The sequence below is a fragment of the Cygnus olor genome, chromosome 20 (genome assembly GCF_009769625.2).
Source record: "Cygnus olor isolate bCygOlo1 chromosome 20, bCygOlo1.pri.v2, whole genome shotgun sequence".
Taxonomy (NCBI): domain Eukaryota; kingdom Metazoa; phylum Chordata; class Aves; order Anseriformes; family Anatidae; genus Cygnus; species Cygnus olor.
This window is the reverse complement of record NC_049188.1, coordinates 8,551,692-8,575,625: the sequence shown is the minus strand read 5'-3', so window position 1 is coordinate 8,575,625 and position 23,934 is coordinate 8,551,692. Positions and strand designations below refer to the sequence as shown.

The following is a 23,934-nucleotide window of genomic DNA, read 5'->3' as shown; positions in this document are numbered from 1 at the left end:
CACTTCAGACACTATTTCATGTATAGGGACAGGTTGCAAAACCAAAAGGTGCATTTACAGCTTGTGCAGCTGGACAGAGCGTTTCCCCCCTCAGCTCCAAATGCTATTTACGTGTCCCTGCAGCAGTTGCACCCAGGAGCTCTTTATCTAGCCAAAGAATGCATTTCCATTACAATACTAAACCTACACAAAAAGCCACTAAAGATGTTATTAGATAAATTAGAGGTTTTTAAGTACATCCTTCCTGATTCTCTGGCAGTGTGGGCATGTTTAGAACACCCACAGTTGCATTGCAGCAATCCTGGAATAACTCTGCTAAGGTAATAAATCAAACCTAAAAGTGGGCAGTTTCCATCAATTAAGTTTGAGAAAAACAGTCTGAAGTGGGTTTGACTCAGCCCACAGATTATTATGTTACCAGTTTAACACACAACTCTTCTCCTTGCTGATAGCGTTAAAGTGGCAAAGATTTTCCAAACATTTTCTCGGAGCTATTCCTCTGTGCTCTAAATCTAATCCAAGGTCTCCTATTGAAAAAAAAAAAAAAAAGAGATGGCAAATTTAAAATTCTTATTGCAGGAAAGTTCACCATTGAGGTTTGAGTGACTTATCAATTTTTATGGAAAAGGTAGAGAAAATAAATCGTCTGAAGGCTTTCCTTCTATGTCTGGCCACTCTTTGTCCTAATAATAACAGCTGCCTGCCAAAGAATTAATTGCCCTTGACATTTGTTCATCACAAAGCTTCTTATGTAGCCTTTATAGGGCTGTGCCGTGTAAGCAGCAAAGTGACCAGATGCAGACAGATGATTTCCTCTTCCTGATTAGCACGACACCAAGTTCACTCCTCTTACTTCGCTTCTGAGAGGACTTTAGTTGAATTACTTTTCCCCTTCAAGGAACAGCAGACTGTGCTGGAGTTTTTGACTGCTTTTAAAATAGATTACATTTTGAAGTCAAACTGCTAGCAGGACACTTCATTACTGCTACGCTGAGACAAATGAAGAACCAGGTCTGATATCTTTGGTTTTAGCGTGAAAGCGAACACTCAGACAAGTACCTACTGCATCCCACAAACCACCAAAGACCCACACTCCAATGATAACTCCCTCTAGTAGTCCTCACCTCTTCCTTTACCCAGAACAAGTGGCAGCAGACAGGGACACGGGAGGTGCTTCATGTCCAGCTGCTGGCATAACCAAGGATTACCTGTTGGCTGGCTGAAAAGAAATTCTTCTGCCCCATTCCAGATGTTCAAATGTTATTAGTCGTTAAGTTATGACAAACTGAAACCAGGAGGGCACAATCTTGTTTAGCAGAGAGCTGCGAGCTACAATACGTACGTCTATTCACAGCCGTGCCACTAATTCAGGAGCTAACCTTGGACATGTCACTTCACCACCCAGACCTTCAGTTCCTCACCTACAGAGGATGATAATGTCACTTCCTGAGGGAGAGAAGAGGGAAGAAGGCTGTAGGAGGCTTAATTCAATGTTCATGAAATACTCTGAGATTTCTAGATAAGAGCACAAGTGAAGGGAAAATATCAAGATGATAGTGGGAGATATTTTCAACCTATACAAGATTTATGGAGCTTTCACAGCTTTTTGTGCTCCATATTCTCTGTTCTCATCTGCTGCCAGAAGTGCTAAGAGGAATACCCAGGCAAGTGGGAGCTCTGGACAGGCAGGCTTCACCTCATGCAGGCAGCTAACACAGTCATAAACAACTGCACAAAGTAAACACATTTTGAAGCATCTCAAAAATGAGAAAACCACGAAAGAAATACATCAAGTTCTTAAAACTTGGTAATGCTGATGTTTCTGGAGCATTAGCACCGCTGATGGAAAAACGATGCTACAGGCACATTACTGCCCCTGACCAAAATATATGATTGAGTGCCACCAGTGCTGAGAATGCTTAGGCTATCATGGTCTGGTGTAACTGATGAGGCATCACTAACTCAAATAAAGCAAGAAAAATGGACTGAAATGTACTGGTGCCTTTCAACGGCCAAAATGGTCAGTAAATCACAAAACATACAGCGTTCCTATTACCTCAAGAAACCCGTGACACTACAGAACACCAATTGTTTTAGGTAGAATGAAACATGATTTAAATAGAAATGCTATTCAGTCTGCTGAAACACAAAACAAATCCACAGGCACACGGGATAAAACATTGTATCTAGTTTCACACAGTAATCCAAGACCAAGAACATGACCTGAAAAGAACCAAGTACAGCACATTCCCATAAGGCCTATAATTTACTGTGTTAGTAAAAGGCTTTATAGGGATGACAAGCTAACGGCACCCTTTCCAAATACATTACACTGGGGATGCAGTTTGGTAAACACTCCTGTGCTAATGTGGCCTGCTGCAAGTTCTTGTTAGAAAGCAAGTCTTGCAAGAATTCAATTTAAGAAAGCCCTCATTTGTCCCCCGCCTGTATTTACAAAACACTCCAAAGTCTCATGAGACTTTTTCCAGATGGAGCTTCTGACGCAGCCTGGAAGCTCTTTGAAGAAGCCTTTAAAGTCTTTATTATTGAAAGTTCCCATGCTGTGAGCTGCAGAAATAACGAGCAGAGAAATTCTTTGGGAAGATCCTTTGGCTTTTTCCCCAGCCCTCTGCTCAGCCACCTCTCATTCCAGCAGCCATCCAGAAAGACAAGGTACGAGCTGAGGATTTTCTGGTTGTCTCCTAACTTCCTTACGTCAGACAGCCTCTGAGAGGAATGTTCTGTTAAGCAGTCATTAGACCCCACAACGATTACGGGTGTATGCTCTAATTACACCAGCCAGATGCTATTTCCAGCTCCTGGCTCTGCAGGTTCTCCTCTCCTTACTCACAAAGCATCGCCTTCTCCTGCGAGCTCACCGCTCTGCTCCGACCTGTGCTGTTCTGCTGCTCTGCACAGCAGGTGAAAGTTTTGAAGCTTATTCAAAGCCTTGTCACGGTGGACAAACGAGCTATGTTTTTTCCTAAAACGTAGTGAAACCCTGCACTAGATTTTAGCTGCAATGAGTTAGTAAAACAAGCAAACAAACAACCAAAAAGAGAAGAAAAACAGAAATAACAATGCACCTCTTAAAAGATTGCATAACCAAAGCTCCTTGAGAAGTCATTTGAGCTGGCAGTGTTGAGACAGTAAAGATGCTTGATAAATCTGTCTGAAGGAGCTGAAAATGTTCTACACAAGGAAGCTGCTATCTATAGGCTTCCCCGAGACAGCTGCCTGGCCACGTTCAAAATGATTCTGTCCTTGTGGTGACAGTTGTAAGCAGCAGAAATATAATACACAACCATTACAAAAATACCCTGTTTCTGATATGTTTACCATGCCTATATTCTACACAGACACTGCAGTGGTAAATAAATACTTATTTTACTAAATATTTACCCTTTTGCGTTGCACTCACTGCCATATTCTAGAGTATGATCAAGTTTATGTTGATGCTTTCCTACAGTTAAGTCTATCTTAACTAGATATAACAAAAGAGAGGTGCACTGCTCATCAGGTAACATCTCCAGCAGCTGGATTAAGATGCATCAGTTTGCCATCAGACTTCAGCATTTATTGCTGTATTCATTTTGTAGTAGCTGTATCTGAGTTGTCAAAGCATTTACAGTGGCTATGATCTCAGAAATGTCCTAAAGACTTCGCAGATAAATATAGCTAATGAGAATAAAATTCCTTTTGTTAGAACAATAATTTCCCTTTGCAAATTCTTTTTAGTCTTAGAGATTTTTGCTAATGGTAAATAATACAAGTTCTCAACTGACTTGCAAAAACTGAAGGTCTATCTCATAAAACAGAATAAAACCTTATATTAAGCTCTTATTTGACAGCTATTACTTAAAGATACTTTATAGTCTATCTTTTAAATAACCACCTTAAAAAAAAAACAATAAAAAAATCCCTTGAAACAAGCTGTTAACTGTCACTTGTTAAGCACTATGAAGAGAGTCGAAGACATTGGTTTTCACTTGTTCACAAACTAAGATAAATTACCCTAACCTGGGAAAATATTCAAATTCTTTCCTTGTTTTTTTTTTTTTTTTTTTTTTTTTTTTTTTTTTAAGAGATAGGAAGAGTCAATAAACTGCTCTCTCTAGTAGAGTATATATGAAATAGGTATGAATGGGAAACTCTAGGAAATTACGTTTGGCGATCAGATGGGAAATTTGCAGAAACACACAACTCAATTAGTGTGTGTTGGCACCGATCCCACAAAAGGGCTCAGGTGCTGCACTCATCTGTCGGGTTTTTTTGTAGGATATTATAAATAAAGAAGTAAAGAAAGCGGTGTGCTGCATGGCACATCAAACCGCCTAATAAAAAACCAAATCAGGGCAGGGAGCAATATTAAAATACTGGCACAATGCTGAAAAAAATTGCTTATGAAAGCGTGTTTGCAAAACCATGGTTTATATACCCTGTTACCTGACAAGCTGGGAGAGCTGGCTGCACAGGGCTCCCTGACCCCTGCCTCTAGCCAAGCTCTGCAGGGACACAGTTGCTCTGACTGCCAGCCCCGGAGGTCCCGAGGCAGCTGGCTCGGGGTTTGTCCGTGGGTGCCAAACCAAAGATCGGGTGCCTTTCCAGCTACACTCGCACACCCCCAGCCTCTCTCTGTTTCAGGACACTACGCAGGCTTCTTACCACACTACTTGAGGAGTTAATCAGGGCCAAGAGAGGGGGGCACTGCCCCAGCCAGGTGCTGTGCCCCCAGCCCCACATCACTCCCATGATTACACCGCGAGCTGCTCACCTGGGAGCTGGGTCTGGCCCTCCAGTGCTGCCAGGCCAATCCTGCCCATACCCAGCACGGGCTGTTCTCACCTCCCCTGCCACCAGTTTTCAGAAAATGGATGGGTATTTAGTTGTCGTTCAGGCTTCAACCCCGCTTTCAAATTTTATTAAACCTGGCCTGCAAGGGTGAGCGGATTGGTGGGAGGACCCTGGTGGGCAGACAGATGCACAGGCATAAAGCCTCGTTCCCTTACAAGCCAGACTTATGAAATTAACTTTTGGAATGGTGTTACTAGAATTTCATCCTCTGATACAGGTCATGAGAGGAAACCCTTGACTTTTAGCTTACACTCTTCAGCACATGAATTAGACTGAGACCTCTAATCCATGTTGTGCTGTACAGCGAGTCTCTCCTTCCTTAGAAAGCTAAGGAGATACGAGCAAGACAAAATAAAAAGTCAACTCTGTCTCTGTGACAAGGTACAACGTCATGCAGGCTAGCGTATGTTTAAAGAACAAATGCTACCGACAAAGCGTCCACCCAAATATTTGTGATTTAGTGACTGACACCAAGAAATGATTGACGCGGAAGGGGTGAGCTATGAAGAATCCAAACTACATAAAGCAGCTTCTACAGAGCTGTTTTGCTGAAGAGATTATCTGTATATTGTCTTTGAAACCTAACTATGATTTCCCTAGCTCATTCTCACAATATGGCAGTTATGAGGTTACTTAGGTATCAGGCTCTGCAGAGCTGATGCCACCTGCATTAAAGCCTGCTTTTAAAATGACATAAGTTTATGATAACATGAACAACCCTTTAAAAAAAAAAAAAAAGAATGTTCAAGGAGCTGAAAGGACAATTACTGCAAAAAACTGAATTCCCAGAAGAGACGCTATGATAGTTTTCTTCATTACATCAAAGTGCTGAAGATATAAAGTTTGCTCTTCAAATCATATTCCAGGACTAGAGTACTTCAGAGGTGTATTACAGTCACCTGTTATTATAAGAAAGGTAAACCTAAACTTCGAAGGAAGGCAGAGAAACTATTTCACTACAGAAACGGACCAGAATCCATGCATCTCAGTCAGAATACTGAACAGCTGAAGCTGCCTCTATGTATTAGTCTCTCCCTGTCTAAATTAGTCCTTTCCTGTATGAGCAGCAGGATTCTGAGGGGTTGGACAGTCTTTTATTAAATTCTATTTACTGCTATAAAACATACTTTAGAAAATTGAAAAAATTATAGCAATTTTTTAAAAATACCACAAGGACACTTATTTGATAGGTATTTATTATAATGTTTAGATATTTAGGGCTCAGCTATGTATGTATAACTACATAGTCATATATATATATATTCACCCTATCGTTAATTAATGAAAATAAAGATTATTTATTGGAATCACCCAATCACCTGAGTCACATGTGACTTTCAGGAATTTTGGTTGTTGTTGTTACTGTTTTACAGGGATTAGCTTGAATACTTCCATGGTGCTTTCTCTGCTCAAACAACTGCTCAACATCTGAGTGACATGCATACCTTGTAACCAAAGTCTTCTGGCTGCCATTCCAAATACCCGTCACTGCCTACTTAGCGTCCCTGTGCTTGGAGTGGCAACGAAGTCTACATCTATGCAAGATCCACGCCTACCTGAAGAAACACATTTCTTAACTGGGAAACCAACGTCAACACGTATTATCTCACAGGGAGTTTCTCTGCTAGGCTGGGGCCTGTTACAAAGCTCTACAGAACATTAAAAATGTCATTGATTTCTCTCTCTTTGGCTCTCAGTCAATTTGAAAGTCAGCATAATTCAATATCTTTCTACTAGTTCCATCAGCAAAGAAAGGAATCCATGCTTCAATCTGCACTGCCTTATTGGAAAAAGTAATTTAATTTTACATCTGAAAGCATGCCAACATCAGCATACGACCATACATAGTATACATAAAATTTAATTTACAAATTTTGTATTTTGTCAAGCCAGAATGAGATGCTGACTAAAATCAATGACAGCGGCTGAACTTGTCCAGAAGATATTTACATATATTCTTTTTATTTCAGGTACTTTATGTCCTAGCTGGAGTTTTGATGATCTCTCCTTACTACATTGTATTAATGACCTACTAGCCAGAACAGTTCATCTTGCAGACAGTGTTCGTACAGCAGCCATGCTTTGCCTGAAAAGTTCAGAGATATCATTTACTTACCACTACTTCATCTCCTATTTTTTTCTCCCTGTTAAAAATAAAATTTCATTGATATTTTCCTTAACTTGAAGGCATATACTGCATACATTCAACATGTCCAGAAACAGAAGTTAAATAAGAATCCCTCGATGTAAAATATCTATTTTATTTCGGATCAGATTAACATGCCAAAGTTCTGTGATTACTAGCCAAAAAGAAAAATGTATTTAACTGCGTAGTAGTTTGCTTGATTTCAAACAAATGAAACAAAATGCTCTATAGCAGTACATACTGCTCTCTTCATCTATATCTCTACTGCAGATCATTATTAAGGCAAATAAAAGTAAAATGACTTCTCAAAAAAAAGAAAAAAGAGAAAGAGGACAATGAATCTACAGTACCCATTCAAACAAACTGCTTTCGCCACACAAAGCTATTCCCCAAATAATTGTGCCTGTATTTATTGAAATGTTTGTCTTCATGTAAATAAGAAAAATAAAAGTTGCAGGCCAGGATTTTCAAATGACATTTGATCACTTAACTTTTTTCGAACCCTTGGACAAATATCAAATATAAGGCAAAACACAACCCAGAAGATTTACGACCACTGAGTCAGCAGAGAACATTCTCTCTCTCTTCTCTCTCTGGTGAAACACAGTTCATCGTACAAATGGCTTGGGTGTTTACGCCAGATGTAGGATTAGATAATTAGTCATCTGAGTCCTGGATGTCAACTCTTTTGTGATACAGAATTTATTCCAAATGCACCATTTATAATCAGTTGACTTGCAAAAGCACTCTGGTGTTATACAGTAATACATCTTATGATGTACAGCCAAATATCTGCCACTCCATAGCAACATATTCTATTTCTGCTGTAGCAATACCCTGCCTGAACTTAGCCCTTCCAATGGCTTCATTTTTTGTCTGTAGGATCGGGATAATGACCTTTGGAAAGCAATTCCAACTCTAATGGTGAATAGTGCCACGGAGGAGTGGGTATTATTAATTAATCCCAAATCAGGAAAGGAACAAGAGAACTGCAATTCACTTGCACTGATCGCCAGAAAATATTGCTGCTCTTTTGCTTACATTTCTGATATGCCAGAAAATCAAATTAAAATGAAACATGAAAAGTCTATACGTCTTTAAAAATCATTTTTAGAGATAAACATGTAACTACAAATACATTCAAATATTAAACACTGGGGCAAACTAAATATTTATCCGGAACCTCAATTTCAAAATTACCGACACTGATGCACACAGAACAAGACACTAAAGGGGTAAATGGCTCTAAGATCAGGGTGCATGCTCTTTTACAGGAATAAAATTTTGCTTGCTCGGGAAGGATCACATCCTAATTCCCCGTCACTTACTCTCTGCAGAATTGCAAAGGATATTCGTGGTAGGGTTTTAGTTTTTTTCTTCAAAGGACAATCAAAATGTTTTAGCTACTCTGTTTCACATTAAAGTCCCAAATGCATTCTATTCTACTGAGCCACATAGTTATTTCAATCATTCTTAATAAATAACAGTTGCCAGTAGTAGTTAAGCCAACAGATCTGAATTATTTATAGTGTTGAGGAACAGAACAGCAGATAAAATGCATTAGGGCTTTCAGTTGTTCTTGCCTGAATGACACAATGGCAGCCTTCAGACGTTTTTCCACAGGCTGGTGCTATAACATATTCTGCTTCCAATCCTGACTTAAAAGATTTTCTGAAGAGGAAACAGCCAAACCTATCACCATCCATCTTCAGTGATCACATTCACAAAGAGCGGGTAGGAGATTTGCCCAAACATAGTACATTACTATGGATTTTAATTTGATTGAACAGGTCATGTTCAAACTACTATCTTGTATTATTCGACAGGACTTAGTTACTTAGATGCCATTTAGCATGGCTCTGTATGCTCCAGTTAACAGTCTAGAAGCACCTCATGATGTTGAGCTCAGTGTTTCTCTTCTCCTGTGCCTGTATTCCTTCCTTCCTTCTGCTGCAAAAAAGCACAGCTATCATCTTCATTTTACAATGGCAAATCCAACTTCACACTGAAGAGTGGAATGTGGAAATCCCAAGCCTCACCTTTTCTCCATGCCTAGGTTTTTAAGAGACCAAATCATGAAATACCGGACACACAGAAAACAACAGGGAAAGAAATTACCTCAACTACACCTGACAAATTATGTCAACCACAGTCGCTGAGGTTATGCTCCTTGTGGCTTAAAAGATGCATTCAAATATCTGTCTGGAGTGACGGATGGGATAGAGTACCTCTGCTGACCTCTGTCTGGGTAGAAACCTGGAGGAACGTCCTGCTTCCCCACCATATACGCACATCACAGGGGACTGCACCAGCGTGAAATTCTCTACGCACGATCGATTCACATGGAGAACCGTGCCCACAAATGACAAGGAGAGATTTACACGTAGATGCTGCAGAGAGAAGAACTGGGGGAGTAGTTGTAGCACCATAAGCTTAAGCCAAACAATTTTCCTTTTATAGTTCACCTTCGCTTTCTGTACGGATCTATTTATGGCAGGAAATGCTGCAATTTGTAGTGTTTCCGAAGAGTAAAATAAAGAAAAAAAAGAAAACCTGGAGAGGTAAAAAAATAAATAAAAAAATGAAATAAGCCAGAACAAAAACCCCTCCTCTACCCAAATACTATAGAAATGGGGGGAAAAAAAATCACTTTTGGCTCATGTGAGGGCATTAAGGCATCTGCAAGTGGCTCCATCAGGTGCTGGACTGCAGGGATGAGCCTTAGTATCCAAGCTGTCAATCAAACAGGCTCAAGAGACACAGCTCTCAGTGGTTCCCTGCTCCCCCTTCCTTGGCCGAGCTTCCCAACTCCCCCCGTTCAGAGTTATTTAAAATCTACGCTCATTTTACTGAGACCGCTGCGTTGAAGATGCCGTACGTCACAGGGGTGACCACGCTCAAAACAAGAAAGCTTCTGCTTTGGGTAAAGCAGGTCCTGAGCCTGCAGAGCATACAGCTTGCCTGCAGTGTGCGTCTATATATAGCTCCTTTTGCGCACAAAGGCTATATGAATTCATTCTGAACAAGCTCAGGATTTCAAACAAGTCTGCAGTGCTTTAGCCTCTCCCCCATCCCAAAAGGTACAGTGAATTATTTAAAACCTGGAAAAGATGTTCTAAAATTATTGCCAGCACCACTTAAAAACAAATCTGTATACGCATTCCCATCACAGTTGTAAGGTCAGATGAAAGTAAGAGCTGCCAGCTTTTACAGCTATGGCATTAAAAAGTAAATCTTGTAAGGTTATAGGCAATGGTTTTCTACCTTGAACTTCTCCATACAACTTGAAATCTACCTCTCCGTTCACCAAAAACTGAGGCTTTGTTTATGCAAAAGAATCAATCTTTTCTTAAAATCTTATTTGTGGCATTTTATTTTGTACGAGCAATGTTGGATTAACCCACTCACCTCGCCCACCTCAGGGGCGATAATGCTGTCCCCATCTGTTGCAGCTCACGTAGAAATAACCCAACACCTCGTCTTGCTCTCTGCCCCCCTCAGAGAAGACTGTTATCTTTTCCCATAAGTTTATTATTAAACCTGTGATCTCTTCAGCAGGCAGACAAGCTCTAAATATAAAGAACGACTGTTACATAATGCCTCAAGAAAGAAGGCAGCATACAACACCCTGTAGACAACACGACCCTGAGTAGCATAAAAGTGGAAAGGGGATGAACATCTGTATTACTGTCTTGCCTTTGCCTAGTGCCTGGACTCCTGTGCACAGTAGAACATGGAAGCACATCATATATGTGTAAAACTTCGTTTTTATTTTTATGGAAGATAAGCAAATGCAAACAAGCAACTTTATCTGGAGGTTAATTCAGGATCTAGCAAAAACTTACTCAGATCAGAAGACATCTTCCTCAAACACAACAGAACTTGTTTGAAGCTCCCCGAACCAGGACTGTAAATAATACACTAGTGAGGACTGACTCACCCACGGTGATGAGTAGGCTCAAAGCTTCTTCAAACGGAGCAGCGTCACAATTATAATCAGCAGTTAAGAGAGTTACTTAGGAGTCACACTATCAATTACAATGGTAATGCATATTCAGGGAGTAAGTGATATGCAGACAGAGAGAATATGAAATCAAAACATTAATAAAAAATAAGGAACCTTTGGAGTCAAATGATTATCTTCTATATCTACAGTGCTTTATACATACCCAAATGATTTATAAGCTAAAAATAAATGATTACTTCTACCAGCATGATGTGCAAGTTACCTTGGATGAAAACCAGCACATTGCTAATTATGGTTAGAAACATCACACAATTGTTTTGAACAAACAGCAAAAAAAAAAGGTCCACAAAACAACAGGAGGAAATCTCTACAGAAATTTAAGTTTTCTGAGCTAAAATTTAAGCACAATAATGTGAATATCATCTTGACTTACTACAGCCATGATGGGATTTTCCATGTAAATGTGAACAGTAAGAATTATATGTCTACCTTGATGTCTCATCCTGCAAACTACATCATCATCCTTTGGCATCATACTGTATCTGAAATATAGACACATGTTTATGGGTGTGTCTGTCTGTATTTTAAAATATGAACAATCACCACAGATTCCTTGGGAAAAGGAAGAAATAAAAATACTAAAACAGAGAGAAGATCAAAAGTCACACAAAAGCAGGTAGCTAACCTGGAAACTACATCAGTAAGACACTGTGCCAAGTAATTGGAAATAAGAAAATTCAATCAATTCTGCTCCCCAAACACGCAGCCAGTACAAACTATCAATAATACTGGCCTTTAAAAAGTAAAGAAACACAAAGAAGCCCCTAGAAACACAGTTCTGTACTAAGGATAGCAGTAAATTAGAATAACAATTATATAACAAAAGAGCAAAGTCAGGAGGAAGCAATCAAGTAAAGATGAAATTCAAGTATGTCTTTTTAGCTGGAGCAGAGAATTCTGTGAAAGAGTGCAGACAGACCATGAGAAAAGCCATGAGTGTAAGAATTTTTAACTATCAATAGAACACCAAATGTAAAAAATACAATAAAAATCTGTATTCCAAAACCATACTGAAAAGTAGCAATGAATTGTTTTTGTTGGACTTAGCTATAAAAGGCTGCTAATAGCATGCAACTGATCTATCAGAAGTACAGTCAGGCTGCACAAAGACTGCCCCTAGGGCAGATAGTTTTCAAATAAAAATACAGGTGGTACACCCACATGAGTGAGCTTTTTACTGATGCATGGAGTCAGCATAAAAAGACACAACTGTGACCAACTGCGATTGGTTAGATTGAAAATAATATACCAAGAAAAGAAAGATTAGGAACACCAGCTGAGCTCAGAGATAACACAGGAAAAGTTACTGTTAAAGCAAGATTTAAGTTCTAATAACACAGCAGTAGTAAATTGGAAGATGTAACATGATAGGAGACTAAGCACTGCTCCCGGTCCCGCATCTGACAAACGACACTTCTTCCAGCAAATCATTTAATCTCTACACATCCATCTATCTAGGTGTCAAATAAGTTTATTGCCTTCAAGCTTTGGAGAGGTACCGTGAAATTCAATTCATTAATACCTGGAAACTGTGTTTTAATCCTTGGGTAGAAGGTGCTGGGAAAGGACACCATATTACCACATTAAGACTGTCTAATAACTAAAAGCACACTTATAACAACCATTGCATAATTCCTGTTCTGGACTGTATACAGCATGGTCCCTCAGGTTTTTATGAGCAGTACAAAACTAGTTATATTTATACAGCAAAACCCACACATGATTACAGGCTATGCTAACACACAAATACTATCAACCTCTGGCTAGCATGCACGACAGCAGCAGTAAGAACACAGCAGGATGATTCTCGGCATATGACAGTGATGAGAGACAATCTTTGCAGGGAGCTGGAAAAAAAACCTTTGTTGTTACCAAAAACAAAGTCAAACCATTCAGGCCTATCTGTGCTTTCCTCCTACAGAAGGATTTCTGCAGGAGCAAGGACAAAATACATCCTGATAACAGAACAGCATACCAAATAGGAGAAAAAAAACACAAAACAACAACAACAAAAACCGATTTGCTTATTAAGAGTAACAGTATCACTACTACAGAACTAAATCTGTGAATCTTGTGTTGCTAAAGTATAAAAACTCAAAGGTGTTTAAAACCACATTTCATCATCTGTTCTGCAAAATAACAGTCTGAGGTGTGTTTCACACCTGTTCTTCTAGAACATCTTCTGAAAAAGGCATTCAAAATTGTATTTGCTTAGTGAGCTCCTCATCTCCCTCTCCTGCTCTCTCTCCTGTTTCCAGTTCTGTGCCCCGCAGTGCCTCAGGACTTTCTCTTTTCTTTGTCTTGGGTCACTGTTGTAGGATGAGAGGGTGCAGTCACAAACCAGGAACATCAGTGCTCTGGTGGCATAGACAATTATGCATTTGTTCCAGAAATACACAGAAAATAAAGGAAGAATCCTGCTTCATCAATGTGGTCATAAATACTATTCTAAAATCTTAATCTAAAAAGTACTAAAAAAAGCAGATGGAAAAAATAAGGGTGGATGAAAAAGTAACTTAGGTCCAAATGTTTCCTGAAGTTACTGAGAATGAAAAGTTGGGGGCTTGATTTTGTATGCCCTAATGATTCTCAAAACTTCCAGAAATCCAAACGAAACACCTTGTGTAATTAAGCTCAATTCTTCCCTTCAGTGTGAGCAAAAAGGAAAACCTTCAAAACCTTTACAAATGTAAAATACTGTAGGTTTTTCTATGTGTAGAAAAAAAGGCATGTTCAGTCCTACAACTGCCTATAGAGGCTAGACATACAGTCATTACCTTTGCTTTTCTATTCGAAAACTTCAAAACTAATTCAAATTAGATTAATAAACTGTAGCAACATCAAATACGGAGGAATGCAAAGGCAACAATATGAACTCCTCAGGGATCAGGGAAATTAAACAAGAATATTTTAGAGCTCTGGTATAAAACAACAATGCTCTGGTGACAAATCTCACCCTTGTATCAAAACTCTGTGTTTTCTAATATTCAGCCTGTTCTTTTTGATCAGGGCTGGTTATATAATCATCAGCCATGCCATGATTTTGCTGAAATCATTCATTTAAATTACAGATTTTTATTAGTACCAAAGACAGCTAGAAAATCAATTCATTTCCAAATAAAGTACAGCGAGGTTGGGGCCTTAGCACTGATCCGCTTTCATGTGGGCTAGACGGTGGTAAAATAAAATGCTTAGGACAATACAAGAGATTCACAAGCTCAAGTAACCAAAGAACAAAAAAAAAAAAAAAGAAAAAAAGAAAAAACGGGAAAACAGTGCAGACAAGAATGCAAATCTGCCTGGCTCTGCTGTTAAGAGCTAAGACAGAACGCGCTCTCCTACCCAGAAGGACAGCCTGTGGCAGGAAGTCTGAAAAATCCAATAAGGAAAACTGCCTGGGTCCCCTGTTTATAGCTCTGTATTAATTCTTGATATTTAGCATGGCTTGTCAAGAACAATGCAGTATTGCACAATTCTTCATGAGGCTCTTCTGCCTTTTAGCTATGAGTCACCATTGTATTAGGAAAAAGTGAGCTTAATTTAGTAAACACAGAAGGGTATATTACATATTTTCTTAAGGTTTCTGATCCAGGGGGCTACATTTAATTTTTTTTTTTTAAAGTAGCTGTCTCATTTCTCTTCTTCCCACCCCCTCTTTTTTTTATTACATAAAACTATGAAAATTTTGTTAGTCTTCAGTAGGCGGCATCACAGGAAACACATAGTTGTGAACAGGAGAGAAAGGGGTTTCCACATTTGATGGAGGACTTCAGATCTCTGCTACACTCCCTCTCCTGCACAGATGGCTTCAAGGGAGAAAGGAATATTCCTTCAATATACTTCCTCTTGCAAAATACATTGCCCCAATCTTTCTAAGAAATGGCATGAAGGAAAATGAGAAAACTGCAAACAAATATTAGCACTGATAGCAACTTCTTAAATCTAGACCTAGTGTTCCAACAAAGAAAATGTCTGAATATTGATAAGAAAACTTCATTTATGCTGGAAAAGGGAGAGTACTTGTGCCCTTTTTAGTAGATACTCTGAGTTTACTGTGATCCCAAGTGAAAACAATAGCGAATCTTACTGATTTTAACACCTCAGTGATCAAAGCTCTTCTCTGATATTCAGTAGTGATTATGGAAGGTCTGCAATGAAAGAGAACAGCAACGTACGATAGGACAACTCCGAATAACTCTTCAGTTTAGGTATCTCCAATGCCTTAGCATGTAAGAAAAAAAAATGTGACTAGAATGATCGAGATCAATTTGCATACCTGCTACTACAGTAATTGAAGATATCTTATGGCATTTCCTTCATAAGAGAGATTTACATGCTGATATATTTTACTTCCAAGTTAGAAAGTATTTGTCTTTCATTGCAGCTATTCTCTGGAAGTTGTTAAGGGAAAATGGTGAGAACCACTGATAAGAGAAAGAACAGGCGAGTAATCAGCCAGGTCCACAGATCCATCTGCATCCTACACCAACCTCAGCCTTTGATATGGGACCAAGACGGCAGAAAAGTAACTGGACATTTGCTCCTCTCTATCTTCTGTATCCATACACGTAACCGGTTACCCTTTCACTCCCTCACACCCCACGCCCTAGCCCAGGCACACACAGAGCAAGCTGACTCCTCCCGTCACACCTCTAGTTTGTGCTGCCCAGGGCTGACGAGCTGATGATGAGCAGAGAAGACCTCCCAGGTTTTCTTTGGACATCCTTCCAGGACAAACTATTTCCTCCCAATGTAATTGTTGTGATATGCAGGTGCAGAAAAAGTCAAGAAATGTGAAGCAGTTGGGAAACAGGGGAAACTAGGGGAAAAAGTCCTGACAGTATTACAGGATGTTCCAATTATCAGTCCACGTTTCCTTCAAAGTTTTATTATTGGAAATCAAGTGCCTGTTGAAGTATTGTATTTTAATGAATCTAAAGCAGCAAGCAATTTAAAAGAAATGCAGATTTCTCATGACATGCTGTTTCATGATGAATCCCTTCGCAAGTGGGAGGACTCAGGAAGACACTTAGATTTACATATATTTGAGACCGAAAAAAGCTGTTGACTAAGCTGGGATTGGGTCTTCCTGTGGAGTCTTCCAGACAGATCTGTCTGGAGGCTGCTGTAACATCCACTGCAAGACTGCCTCAGTCTCAGGTAAAATGCATAATTTAACTTCAGAATACAGTCTTAAAGCCATCATACCGACCTGTTCTTTTTACCATTAGCACAATATTTCAAGGTCATTCATGCATAATATGTAAACTCTAGTTTATGATTTTACCTTGCTTTTAAACAAATAAAACATTAGTCCGTTCTATCATTGTCCTATAAATTTTAGATCTGACTGCGTGCCATTTCTGACAACCAGATTTTTACCCCTTTTAAAGGGTACAGTAGACATATCACAAAGATACTAATTTGATGCAAATCTACATAATATTAAAAAAAAAGGATACTTTATTTAAAAGCTTTGTTAGACCCAACTTTATATAGCGTATCATCACACAGCAGAATAGGTAATGAGTACCTATGGCTTTTTTCCTTATTATGGCCAATAAACTCAACCAGTAGTAACTTTTTTGTAAGAAACTTCATCTGCCAAAGATCTAGGTGAAGCCTAAACCACTCACCAGAAAATAACAGGATTCACAGCTTGGCAAATGCAGAAGAGATTTTTAAGTATCATCCATTTGCTTTTTGGCATAAAACCCAGTGCTCCGCTATCAATTTCTGTGCGTAAGAGATCCAGGATAGAAATAGCAAGAAGTATGCATGATAATGCTTGCTGAAAGGAGTTTACCAAAAGGACAGATAAAAACTGGCAGGAAAAAAATCAAACGTGCGCCGCAACGTTCACATCACGACAGCTCCTTCACAAGGCACATTCCTTCAGCCATTACTGCACTTTTACCGGTTACAATTTACCTTCCCCTTGGGGAAAAAAGGCATTCAGATTTTAAGAGGAAAAATGTAAAATCAAAGTACGAGGAATTTGGACACAGTGACAGAAAACAGCAGATGGCCAAAGAGCGAATACACGCCTCAGTTCACTTCTGGGCCTCTGGTACTGCTCACAAGCCAGTGACGCCAGCAGAGCCCCTCCGCGGACTCGCGCTCCTGCCAGCACGCGGGGGTCACTTCCTATCCCACTGTGCTGGAGACGAGACGTCTCGCAAAGGCAGTGGTTACTCACCAAAAGAACACTCGAGCTGCAGCCATTCTGTACGTACACACGTTCATCCTGTAATGCCTACTGGGTTCCAGGAGCAGTACCTGTTTTCGGATGCTTCTCCTCCAACCAGGTAATACCCAAGCTACCTCAGCTGCAAGATCCTAGTTTAAAAAATGCAAATATCAGAGGGAAGCAATCAGAGGAGAGCAATGAGAATGATCAAAGGTTTAGGAAGTACTGCCCATGCAGAAATGAGGAGACATACAGAAACATGAAACAGATGAAGACATTATATAATCCTCCATGTTAATGAGAATGGGACAAGTATTATTGAAAAAAATAACAGGAGATTCAGATTAGGTGGCAAGAAAAACCTTCCCTCTGTAACTAAAATCACCAAGAACATTAACAGCCTGCACAAGGAGGTTGCAGGTTGTCCATTGCTAGAAATTTAGAGAAGAGGGCAGACAAATACCTCTCAGGATAGGGTTTAGATTTAGCTAGTTCTACCTTGAGGTAGAAAGATGGACTAAATGACCTCCTGAGCTTCTTTTCAGCCCTATTTTCTATGTTTTTTTCTATTCTATTAAAAACAGGTGAAATTTCCCTTAGCTCTTTTCCTTAGAAGGAAAGAGGGTAATTCAAGAGACACATTATCTCCAGAGCATAGCCCTTATTAATTAACCTCATAACGTAACCTGCACTAACATTGTGCAATGTTGTGTACCCCCTCCAGCGTCTGTCCTACATAACAGTGTCTTCTGGCTACAGAATTTAGAGCTTGATCACAAAGATATCGGTGTCCTAACTCTCTCAAAAATCAATGGATATTTAGGTAACTAATTAAGAATTATAATCAGGCCTTTAGTCCAAAGCAGCAGAAAGACACGCTTTTAGAATCAGATTAGGTACTTCCAATTGCCTAAGCTTTCAAAACAGGCACCAAATAATATATGGCTTCCTCTGAAACATGCATCTTTTTCTCAGGCCCAGTGCCTCCCTGTCTCACATTTCCATTTAACACCCAAAGAAAGGGAAGCCAACTCCCTATCAAAGCAAATTCTACCAGGCATTTACATCAGCGCTACAGTCAGTCCTCAGCTGGGATTCCTCATTTAAGGCTGCTAAAAGATACAAGACTATGAAGAACCAACCCTTTTATATCTGCCTGTAAAAAAAAAAAAAAAAAAAGATAATTTTTCCCATGCAGATGGATTTCCCTGACAGATCTTTAGGTACGTTACACAGTCTTTTGCTTGAGCAATGTTCTTCTGCCTATCTACTGCTCTCATCCCAGCTGCTAATAATCAGAATTGAGAGACTTAATTACTGTACCTTTCAACAAGGCTTTAATTTTATTTTTGTTCTTCCTACTGCAAATGCCCATGAATCAGAGGGTCACTTTAAGCACAGAATTCAATTTAATTATACTCACAGGCATTTTCATCCTTAAACAGGTCAACTTATTAAAAAAATAATCTTGATTCTGAATAATGGAAAGCCTGGCAGACAATCCACAAGAGTTTCACTCTGAAAGCTCTCACATCCATTTGTTTAGATTTGTTTAGCAAGACTTGGGCAAGGTCCCACTGAATGAACATGACAGCATTAACTGAAAGTGCATCTAATGTTTAATTAAAAGTGGATTTTAATACCGACTTATTGACTGTTTCATGGGAATATTTACCAATATTTTTAGACTGGAGTATTGTTTACTAATAAAAGCAGGGAATGAGAAAAGCAACACAAAAGGTCACGACTAAGATTTTCTATTCCTGAACTGAATCTGGCAAAATCCTTCCCAAGTTACAGAATAAAATTATTTTATACAACCAGGCCCCTTTCTGAGATAGGATAGGATTGTTTTTCAGACAGGATAAGGTTTTATTATGCGCCAGGAAGATGTCTTTGATGGACTATCCTGATGTGAACTGGATCTTAAACACGGATGGAAACCCCATGGTTTTCTGTGCTTAATCAGGTTTTGTATACACACTTTAAGAAACAGGAAATCATAAAGTAGGTTTGCAACTTCAAAGTCTAAGAAGAAAAATTCGGGCTGATCACGAATCTGTGCAAGGCAGAAGCCAGGAAAAATTCTGGAGAAATAACAATTTGGCTAACTGAGAACAGGGCTCCTGGAAAGCTGTTTTCTTTCCTAACTGAAGTATTTACGCTTCAGTACTTAGCTTGGGCCTTTTCAAGGCGATCCTTTTGTGTATTTTTGCTGTATTATGTATTCCGCTACGCTTAACATGATTTCTGCACATTATTTGCAAGGCTAGATATTAAACAGTTATATCGCCTTCCTTTATGCTCCCCATTGTTTTTAGCTTTTTGTTTTCTAATAGCTCAACAAACCTAGAACATTATTTATTTAACAGTATGATCAACACTAATTTGAAAACTAGCTGTTATTTTAAGCCACTTGTATATATAAAACAGCATCAACTATTCGAGGTGACAGTATCAGAGAGGTAAACACAATAAGAAGAATGTAACACAAGGAGAAAGTTACCATTTTTACTGATTTCGGTTACAAAAATTGTTTACTGTCATCTTTATGTCCTCATGACAGAAAGGAAATCGAACTGCAGCGTCCAGAAGCTATTACAGAGAATTACCTTAACGGACTCTGATTGCAAAGCCAGTTCTTTGTGCTTGAAGACCACATGGAACGCTTTTCTAATTCATCCAGACTTATATTACAAAACTTGTAACAGATAATTGCAAACACAGAAAAACTAGTTGCAATTTCTGCTCCTGGAAAAAGCTGCCTTTTCCTGATTTATTAAGCTATCCACATCCAGTCAGAGTAGTAGCTCTTGAAATCCAGAAAGACGATGTGCTATTACCATGACCCTGACTTCATGTTTCATTTTTTATTTCCTTTTCTACATAAAAGTAAACTTCACGCAGTTACAGCATTACAAAATTGTGAGACCTACAGACGCTTACGCAAAAACACAACATCAGTTGTTGCTTGTCATCTAAATGGTGGCTGATTTCAGAGATTTATAGATGTTTGGCTTTTAGCAGAGGTTTTTCTACAAATACCAAAGTTTATCTAAACAAGATATACCCAATCACGTAGATGTCCTTCTCAAATCAGTTGCCTCGAGCCAACATTGGAAGTTACCTCCATTGCAACTATTATCTCATGTCTTCAGATGTCCCCTCTCACAGCTATGTGACCTTCCCCTTCAGCTGATATGGTTTTTAACCCATCCAGAATAAAAAGAGCAGATTTGCCTGTAACAGGTTCATCATACTGTTTTGGTGATCTATTTTGTCCCAGGAGATTCAACATAGTATGTTCCTACAGTGCATAAGGCTGACCTAAGTGCTTTTAAGTCCTGACCTAAGGAATAACATTACTTTTATTCATCATAAAAAATTCCAGTAAAAAACACCCAACCACAACAATACAAATGCACAAGCTTGCTTCTGCAATGCCTCTTATATTGAAACACAACTAAGATGAGTTCAACAGTCCTGCATGATTTCTTACTACTAAATCCATGCGCATTTCTTTAAAAAAGCAAATTATTTGGCAAGTTTTTTTTAACAGAAATATAGAAAAAACACACAACATCTAATCTGAAAAGTTCTACTGAATTTCTGTTGCTATAACAACACGTGAAAACCTTTTTACTGTTTAGGACATCTGTAGTTATTTTTACATGCAACAGCTGGATTTGTCTGTCTGAATTTCACTTATAAGAAAATGTGTTTTGTTTTCTTCCTTTGAATAAGCTTTTAATATAATGACAAATGTCAGAATCCAGCAGGCTCAGGAACTGAAATATCTCTGGTAAAAAAACACAAAAAAAAACCCACACACATTACACTGCAAAACTGCAAAATGAGCAACAATTTGGCTAAGAGCAATGAGACTCTCACATTCTCCCTATACAAACACACCTCCTCCTCCCAGATTTGGCACTGGAACATCAAGGGCACAACAAGCCTTTATAAGAGATCTTTGATCTCAGCGATACCACCTTCATATTCTAAATTTGCCTAAAATTTAGCAATACAGGAGAGCACCAAAAAGCTGACTTGTGATTTTCTGTAAAACAAAACATGACAGCTTGAAACAAGCAGCATTCAGCTGAGATGACCAAATACCTGTAAAACACAGCAGCTAACTTACCCTAATCTTTCTCTACAAAAGTTTCCCATACAATAAAGCATGCAAATAAACACAATGATGGGAGGAGCAAGGGTTTTATGCATTGCTTTTACATAAAAGCAAAGAAGATCAATGTCCAAGAACCCAATACAGTAGCAAACTTGTATTTGTTTTTAGGATTCATGTCTCACTAAGCTTCAGGGAAGGCTGCTTTTCAAAGTTTAATAATTTGTACATGCTACATCTATGCTTCCTCCCAGGGGAGGTGTGAAACTCAGTGACAGAAGCTGAGCTCTCTCAGCCCCCTGCAGAATTACACCATGTGTAATTTTGCCCCCCACATCAGTTATATCTGTAAGACTGGAAATTAGGAGCTCTGATCATAATCATGCATACAAAAAAAGGAGGTCAGACAATTAGGCAACACAAAAATTGACAACTAAAAGAAGAAAATTTATTTTAAAATCTCACTTTCAAACTATGCAGCAACGTACTTATTATTATGGCAACATAATTTAGAATATCACATCATTGCAATGAATTACTAAAGTGATCTGTTCTCTCCCTGTGAGGATTGAGAAAAAGTGAATTATATCCTAATGCGTATTATAAACCACTTCTGCCATACACAGCATGGCTTTGAAGAGTCTGGTGAAACCCACATCCCCACCTAGCTCAGGCAGAGGCAAGCTCCAGCAGTGCAAATCTAAGAGACTAAGGAGTCACAGAAGGTGATGTGGATTCCTGAAAAAATCTACCCCACTGTTTTCAAAAAGACCTGTTACTTATGAACTGAAATCACGAACAAAAAATATCAGAGACTCCACTGTGATGTTGGAAATATGCTATGCATATACGATACAGAGGCAATAACGGCACGTTGCTTGCTGCACATAGATTTCAAGAAGAATATTTGCTTTATTTTAAGCCACAAAAGAGGAGGGCATGACATTTTGTGAGCAGGGTCCTCCTGTATCTTTTTTCTTTCTGTTCTGATTTTAGCTGTAAATACGTAATTACTGTAAATGCATCCAACGCCTACGTTACTTCTAAAACAGTACAAAATTGTTCATATTACATCTGCTGATCAATAATTACTAATGTCACGCAGAGACAGGTAAATTGCCAGTGCTTTAGCCTAGGACATTTCACGTTCACACAAACGCCTACAGTTTAAGGCAAGAGCAATACAAAAGGCAGAAACAGTCTTAATTTTTTCTTAATAATTTGCTTCCAGCTGATTGCCCAGCACATTAAGATGCTTGTTACATACTGAAAAAGCTTACTGAGTATGACTTGGATGTCTGGAAAACTTACAGCCCAGTGGTGGACAGTAGTCTTTGTCCTTTGACACTTTCTATGCTTAATTTATTGGAAAGCTTCCTGAAGAGAGGAGAAGTGTTCAATTACCTGGCAAATATCAAAGAACATTCTTGGTGTTGCTCTTCTTCACTTGGACACTAATTCCATACTTTGAAGGGTGACCTTTCACGCTGACCTTCTGAAGTCTATATTTAAGCTGTAAGGCTGGAGAATTGGACACAGTACTGATCTTAAGAGTGATTTCCAGGCTGGTTAATATATAATGCATGAAGCAGCACAGAAAGTATAGACCAAATGGCCCAAGGCAGTAGTTTCTCCACAATTCTTGAAAAGAACAAAACAAAACAAACAAACAAAAAGAGCGGAAATCTGAAACAGCTGAAACCCAGTGTCTTGAAATTGTCTGCCAGGATGCCCTGGTAGCTAAATAACTCTCCGAAATCTGCAAGACTGAGGAATATACCTAGATGCTTTGTAGTCTTTAGGTAAGGAAATAAAAAAGCACAGAGAATAAAACTGTCTTGGAACACAGACAAGACAAATCGGAACACTTCTGCTCCAGGATTCATAACCCATTTGAAGGCTAACCTGAAGGGCCACTAATAAAACTGGAGATTGCAGTGCTTCGTGATACGATCTTCATGATACAAGGCCAATGTAAACAGCAAAGTATGCAGAACTTAGAGGTGTGACACATCAGGAACCTACTTGTACTGGATGGAAAGCAACATATTTGTTAAGATAAGGCAAAAAACAAGTAGTTCAAGCAACTGAAAGAATTTGAGAATGACCTTGTGTTAATCAGGTTAGCATACCCAAGGGAGTGGGAGGGAAATCTCCCTACTTAATAAGATCAGTCTTGATTTTAGAGATAATAGGGACATAATTACAAGTTGGCGAGGATGATGTGACCTCTAACCCATCTTTTTAATCCTCATCTAGAGATACTTAATGAAGCTAGTGAAAGTGGAAAATAAAATGGGGTAAGGAATAATGATCAGCGCCAAAGTCCAGTGGAGAAGGTGTCAGTAACAACTATGCTGAATTTGTGGAACTGAAAGAAAGGAAACATTTTAACACTGCATGAAATAAGAAAACCTTTCAATGTATTTTGTTAAGCAAAAGACTTCAATATACTCACAGTCTGCATGGTCTACAGCTCTGACAAAAAACAAGGAGGAAGTGGCCAGCAAATGGACGGGCCTTCCTTTGCAGCAGCCTTCATATGCAGCATACATCTTTCCAAGTAATCTGCCAAGGTGCCTAGCCTT

At 39.0% G+C, this 23,934-nt stretch overlaps 1 protein-coding gene across 3 annotated transcripts in view; it reads right to left on the bottom strand.

The window, feature by feature from the left end:
• Positions 1–23,934, bottom strand: part of PPM1E (protein phosphatase, Mg2+/Mn2+ dependent 1E) — a 63,480-nt gene that overhangs the window by 12,008 nt on the left and 27,538 nt on the right. Inside the window, exon 1 of one of the 3 annotated variants that reach the window (XM_040532411.1) lies at positions 17,227–17,346. The exons of 1 other annotated variant lie outside the window; for it this stretch is intronic. In XM_040532411.1, coding sequence (XP_040388345.1) covers positions 17,227–17,273 — 47 coding nt within the window. In that variant the 5' untranslated portion in view covers positions 17,274–17,346. Of the gene's footprint in view, positions 1–16,663; positions 16,735–17,226; positions 17,347–23,934 lie in introns of those variants that run through there. One more of the 3 variants, XM_040532410.1, reaches the window with a different exon arrangement.